Source organism: Triticum dicoccoides, chromosome 2A (genome assembly GCF_002162155.2).
Source record: "Triticum dicoccoides isolate Atlit2015 ecotype Zavitan chromosome 2A, WEW_v2.0, whole genome shotgun sequence".
NCBI lineage: Eukaryota > Viridiplantae > Streptophyta > Magnoliopsida > Poales > Poaceae > Triticum > Triticum dicoccoides.
Window position 1 is genome coordinate 779,343,194 of NC_041382.1, and position 6,502 is coordinate 779,349,695.

At 53.0% G+C, this 6,502-nt stretch overlaps 1 protein-coding gene across 1 annotated transcript; it reads left to right on the top strand.

Moving 5' to 3' along the window:
- The first annotated feature begins 500 nt into the window (after window positions 1-500).
- LOC119357242 lies at window positions 501-2,297 on the top strand. The gene has a single exon (XM_037624238.1). It carries the CDS (start codon window positions 647-649, stop codon window positions 1,970-1,972), a length of 1,326 nt encoding a protein of 441 aa, XP_037480135.1. The 5' UTR covers window positions 501-646; the 3' UTR covers window positions 1,973-2,297.
- The last annotated feature ends 4,205 nt before the right edge of the window (window positions 2,298-6,502 follow it).

A 6,502-nucleotide genomic window follows, 5' to 3' on the forward strand; every position in this document is an offset into this window, starting at 1 on the left:
ACAAAACTTGGTCGTGTGCGCGAGGGTAATATGCGTCTCTGATCTATGTAGTTCATCGGAGCATAAAAGAAAGAAAATACTTATACTCTCTCCGATCCAAACTAATTGACACAGACTCTATAGTATAATTTTTATTTTATAATTATGTAGATGTTGTGTCGGTTAATTTGGATAATTATGTAGATGTTGTGTCGGTTAATTTGGACGTTGTAAAAAGAGGCTACATCATCAATTAATTAAGATCGAACCGCTTGGAACAAGGGGATAGCTCTCTCAAAAGAAAATCAACAACTCAAAAAATATTTAATTAAGATCAGGATGAAGATATTTTGATTTAAATTTATTTTTTTGTTTACCCACACCAGCAGCAGCCAAGAGCCGCCGGATAGGGTCAGAGCAGACGCCAGCAGCGCGACAGTCAGGCCAGCCGAGGTGGAGACAGACAGACAAACCCGACGCCTTTTTCACCCCCACCCCTCGCCTCCCCCGAAATCCCATTCCAGCCCCCGGATTCCCTCCTTCCTTTCCCATTCCCTTCACCTTCCTTCCTCTCATAGTTGGTGGTGGCGCAAGCAGACGAACCATTCCGGATTGCTCGCCGCCGCCGCTGCAGACCGGTAGTCCAACCCTAGCGCGCTCGCCCGCAATGCCGGCCACCGACTCCTCCGCCTCGCCGGCGCACCACCACCACCACACCTCCTTCGGCCGCCACATCCTCTCGCTCCGCCACCGCGAGCACGGCCAGATCCACTCCGCCCCGCCCACGCCCGACCACGCCAACACCGCCAACCCCTCCTCCTCCCCCGCCGACCGCGAAGTCGACGCCTTTCAGCGCCACGCCGCCGAGCTGCTCCTCGACCTGCTCCCCTGCTCCCCCGACGCCGCCCCCGCCGACGCCAAGAACGCCCCGCCGGAGATCCTGTCGATAGCGTGGACCCAGCACCTGCTCGACTCCTTCCTCATCTGCCTCGAGGAGTTCCGCTCCGCGCTCCTCGGCGGCGGCCCCGGGGCCCTCGCCAGGCCCCCGCTCGACCGCCTCGTCGCCGACTTCTTCGACCGCGCCGTCAAGGCGCTCGACCTCTGCAACGCGCTCCGCGACGGCCTCGACCTGCTCCGCCAGTGGCGCAAGCACCTCGCCATCGCCGCCGCCGCGCTCGCCCCGCAGGGCGCCGCGTCCGACCCCGCCGCGCCGCTCGGGGAGGGCCAGATCCGCCGCGCCCGCAAGGCGCTCACCGACCTCACCATCCTCATGCTCGACGACAAGGACGCCGGCGGCGGGGGGCAGCGGAACCGCTCCTTCGGCCGGACGGGTAACGGCGGCAAGGACGCTGCCGGGGGCCAGAGCCGGGGGCACCACCGCCGCAGCAGCAGCGGCTCCGGCTCCGGCTCCGGCGGCTCCCACTTCAGGTCGCTATCCTGGAGCGTGTCCCGCACCTGGTCCGCGTCCCGCCAGCTGCAGGCCATCGGGGGCAACCTGCCGGTGCCCCGCGCCAACGACGTCGCCGCCACGGGCGGCCTCGCCTCCGCCGTGTACACCATGGGCTCCGTGCTCTTCGTCACCGCCTGGGCGCTCGTCGCCGCCATCCCCTGCCAGGACCGCGGCCTCCAGGCGCACTTCGCCGTGCCCAGGAGCTTCCCCTGGGCCGGCCCGGTCACCACGCTCTACGAGCGCGTCCTCGAGGAGTCCAAGAAGAAGGACCGCAAGCACTCGTGCGGGCTGCTCAAGGAGATACACCTCATCGAGCGTTGGTCGCGGCAGCTCATGGAGATCACCGACGCCGCGCAATTCCCCCTGGACAAGGAGAAGGACGCCGAGGTGCGGGAGGCCGCGCAGGAGCTGGTGCAGGTGTGCGAGGCACTCAAGGAAGGGCTCGACCCGCTCGAGCGGCAGGTGCGCGAGATGTTCCACCGCATCGTGCGCACCAGGACGGAGATCCTCGACTGCTTGAGTAGGCCCAACACCGCCGAGTAGGCGAGCCGGCATGGATCATCATGGCAATGCTGTTTGGTTGAACATTGTGTGATATACTTAAAATGCAGGTGGTATGCTGATGGTCATCGTTCGCCGGTTGAAATCGAGGTAGCTTTCCTCTGCATAAGTTATACATGTTTCTTGATGCATAGAGGCCGGCGTGGCCTTATGATAAAATCGAGTCGTTTAGTTGTATTTGATTTATTCTTTGTTTGTAGCAGCTTGTGAATCCTTCTCTTATCTGGGCAGTGCTTGGTACTGACGGTCTAACACTATTGTTTTATTCTTGAAATCTGGTTTGGCTTGGTTTGGTTTGGTTTGGTAATGCCGCCCAACACTTAGGTGCTTGGTTCATGTTCATGATTGATTAGGGCTGTACAGGGCTTGTTGGCGCGATAGTTTCGACTTTGAGTGATCTATGCGATCCAGGTCCAGTTTAGAGTTGGACGCATGCTAACATCCTCTGTCGATGGTCATGGTGTCAATGATATGTTTGGGCAACCTTGATTGTTGGTCATGTATCCATAGTTTGTTGCACCTAGCATGCATTTGCCACTTAGACACAGATTATGAGTGGAGAATGGAGATAGCATTGCTCTGTTGTGTGCAGTACCGAGTGAAATTTTGGATATCTGTAAATGCATTTTGATCTGATCGCCAGATAGCATTGCTAGTACTGTATGAACCAGTTATGTTAAGATTACCTCTTGTTTTATTCGTCAAATCTGGGTTGGCTTGGTAATACCAAGCACTTGGGTGCAAGTGCTTGGATGCTGTTGGTGATTTGATTTGATCTGTACAGGGCTTGTTGGTACCAAGTTTGCGGCTGCGCGCTTAATTTATGTGATCTAGGTTCAGTTTAGAGTTGGGTGCATGCTAAGGTGCTCTGTTAATGGTCATGATTTCCATGAGCTGTTTGGGCAACCTTATTTGGTCCTGCACTCCTGCATTTGTAGTCGGCTGTGTACCTAGCATGCATTTCCTTCTGTTCTGTTCTCTGCAGTACCGTGTGAAGTTTTTGATCTGTAAATTTCATTTTGACTTGGTATGAAAGTCATGTGAAGATTGGTCTATTTTGTTTGGACAAAAGACATCTTTCTAATTATACAGATGCTTTGCGTCCGATGAAAACCAGTCCGATCTCTGTATGACGCTCATCTAAAACATATAACAAACACAATGGATGGTGCATATGCACCGTCGTATCAATATCGGACCAAATTTATCTTGCATATAGCACAACTCCTGTATTTGAGATTGGTTTGTTGGTGATATTAGATCAGGTGTAAATGTTGTGACCGATGTTCCTCTCGTTTGATTCATGTCTTTGGATTCACACAGCCTCGAATGTAAATGTTGTGACCGATGTTCCTCTTGTTTGATTCATGTCTCTGGATTCATAGAACCTCGACGGTCATTTAGAGAAATGCATGTATGGATGCAGACTTCTTTTGCAACTGGGTATCATGGGCTCGTGTAGGCCACACTAAATGGCTCTGCTAGTAATGTTTGGATGAAACCCAAGCAGGTTAAGATTGGTTAGGCTTTTCCCCTGTGCTGCTGATAGGCACCACCCAGTGCAACAACGTTTCCTTTTGCCGAGCAAAAATGACGCTGCATGAACGAGGCCGCTTGTTGCGGATCCATTTCTTACTGGGCAGGAACCAGGAAGCTGCCTCGCTTCCTCGTGTTCGTCCGTCTTGATCACCTCTGCAACTGCCAACTTCCATCGCCCCAACCACAGTTTCTTTGTGCGTGTTTGGTTGCTTGCACGAGGCCCGGCCTGGCTTGCGCGGGACGCAAACGGGCCGATTGGTTGCCTGCTTTTACTGTTCGGCCCGCATGGCACGAAACTTAAAGCCCTTCTGGGTCTGACTCCCTGGGAACGCTCGAATCGGTAGTTTCTTCAGGGCCAGGCCCAAGCGGTGCACGTGGGTGGCAGCGGCTGCACGCGCGCGGCCACGCTCGAGAAGCCGCGTTGCTTCCCGAAGCGCCGATAGTTATTAACCTTACCGCCCCTCGCCGCTCCCTCTCCCCACTCTCCCACACTCTTCCAAGTCTCGCTGGCGGCAGCGGATCGGAGGAGAGCAAGAAGACCACCGGACTACATCACCGGCGAGCAGATCATCACCTGGTCCGCGGCAATGGCGGTAAACACTTCTCTGTTCGTCATGCACTACTTTTTCGCGTTCGATCCGGCGATAGATTCGATCCACGACGGAGAGGGGAATGGGGAATAGAGGTAGATAAGCACAGCAGTTCATACTAGTTCATACGAGTTCATACTAGTTCATGCAAGATCGGTATAGAGCTAGATGCAGATGGAGTAGAAGGGGGATTGGGGGATTGGGGGTACAGAACAGACACCGGCTAACCGCGGCGGCCGTCACCGGCGTGCGGAGCGGCGGGTCGAGTGGCTGGCCTTCATCGGGTCGTCGTCGCTGTCGGAGGAGTCGAGGTCGATCTGCCAGGTACGGCGGCCTGGCTCTGGCACCCTCACTGGCATCTGCACCGGTTGTTCCTCCTCCTTAGGCTCCCCACCGATGACCGTTGGTGGCTCGATTGCCGTCTCCCAGTACACTGCGGCACGACAGTCATTAGGAGCCCAATAGTTCTTGTATTTGGACCACTTCTTCCTTTGTTTAGTGTCGTCGGAGACAGCCTGATTCATGGCCCAGCGAATGATGTCGACTGCCATCACGCCCTTCGCCGGGTTAGGAATCAGCTGTTGGGGAACGCAGTAATTTCAGAAAAATTCCTACGCACACGCAAGATCATGGTGATGCATAGCAACGAGAGGGGAGAGTGTTTTCTACGTACCCTCGTAGACTGTAAGCGGAAGCGTTATGACAACGCGGTTGATGTAGTCGTACGTCTTCACGATCGACCGATTCTAGTACCGAAAGTACGGCACCTCCGCGATCTGCACACGTTCAGCTTGATGACGTCCCGCGAACTCTAGATTCAGCTGAGTGTTGAGGGAGAGTTTCGTCAGCACGACGGCGTGATGACGAAGCTACCGGCACAAGGCTTCGCCTAAGCACTGCAACGATATGACCGAGGTGGATCCCTAGTCCAATTCGGACCAGCCCATGGGGGGGGGGCGCACTATGGGCATTACTTGTTTTGTCCATACGTTGGTGTGTGGACTGTTCCTTTTATACACCACACAAAATGTGTGGGCAGACCCCCTAACGCCCACACGTGTGGCACTTATCGGCGTCCAATTTTTTTTGAATACATGGTCAAGATTTTTCCTATACAATTTTAATATTTTTTGAATGCCTTAAAAAAACTAAAATTTAGGATTACATTTTTAAATACATTAAGAAATTCAAATGGTTGGATTAAAATTTTAAAATAAATGATCGAATTTGTCAAGACATGCTGTATATTTTTGGTATATATTTTTCATATACATGAGAAATATTTTTGCTATACACTTTTAATATTTTTTAAATTCTTAGTTAACATTTTTAAAATGTTTACTGTATTCATTTATGTAATATTTATTTGAAAGTTTAAACAAAAGTAAAAAAAAAGGAAAGCAAAAACATGGAAAACAATGAAAACAAAACTAGGCTGTCACCAGCACGCGCTTGGGCAGGCCCGTCTAGTGCCTTGCTTGACGCGAGTCTTCTTCCTTCAGACACCCGCAAGAAGCAAGGTATAGACGGCCAACTCCTATATGGCACCGTATGCGCCCATTAATGTGCAATTCGCAAACGGCACACACACCCATCCATTCTGGTCCGACCTATTTACATTTTGGCCGATGCTAGGCGCCGGCAGACCGGCGGAAGCGCGCCGGTCAGCTAATGACCGTTCGATCAAATTAATTTAATCCGTCCGATCGTACGTTACATGGGCCGGTCGTCCTTTTTCCGTGCTTATTATACTATATATTAATAAATCCACAAACCGTTATTACTCCATACTTCATGTGTTGCCGTACTTGACGTCAGAAAATAAGGAGATTGTTTACTCCTCCCACACTCAACGCTGGACGCCGGCCCTTGTGTGCGTTATCGGCCCAACGTCTCCAACCATGGCCGCTCGTACGTCGCGGCATAGGTGTCGGTGGTGTCCAACCAGCCGTCCCATGGTCTCACAACTTCGAGCATTGCGTGTCGTAGGAGTCGTCGCTCGTTGTAGCACCTAGTCGCCGCAGTAGTAGCATGCCACACGGCCGTTCCAGCGGCACCATGCACCACCGCGCAGCTCCTTCGGTGTCACCACTTGCACCATGGTCAACTCTGCCATCGCCTGTTGAAACTTTTTCTATCGCCGATTGTAGCTTTTTTGGATGCCTGTTGTAGCTTTCTTTGGTCTCAGTTGCAGCTTTCCTCACTGCGGTCGCAGCTTTCCCTATCACTGATCGCCGCCGTCGCTTCACCAGTTGCAGCTCCATTGTGGGATGGTTGCATCTTGTCGTAGCAAGGTTGCAACATTCCCCATGGTGTCGTAGTGGCCGGGCGCCCTCGTCGCCAGTGGTCGCCGTTCGCAGATCCGCCCTTGCTAGTCAAGTAG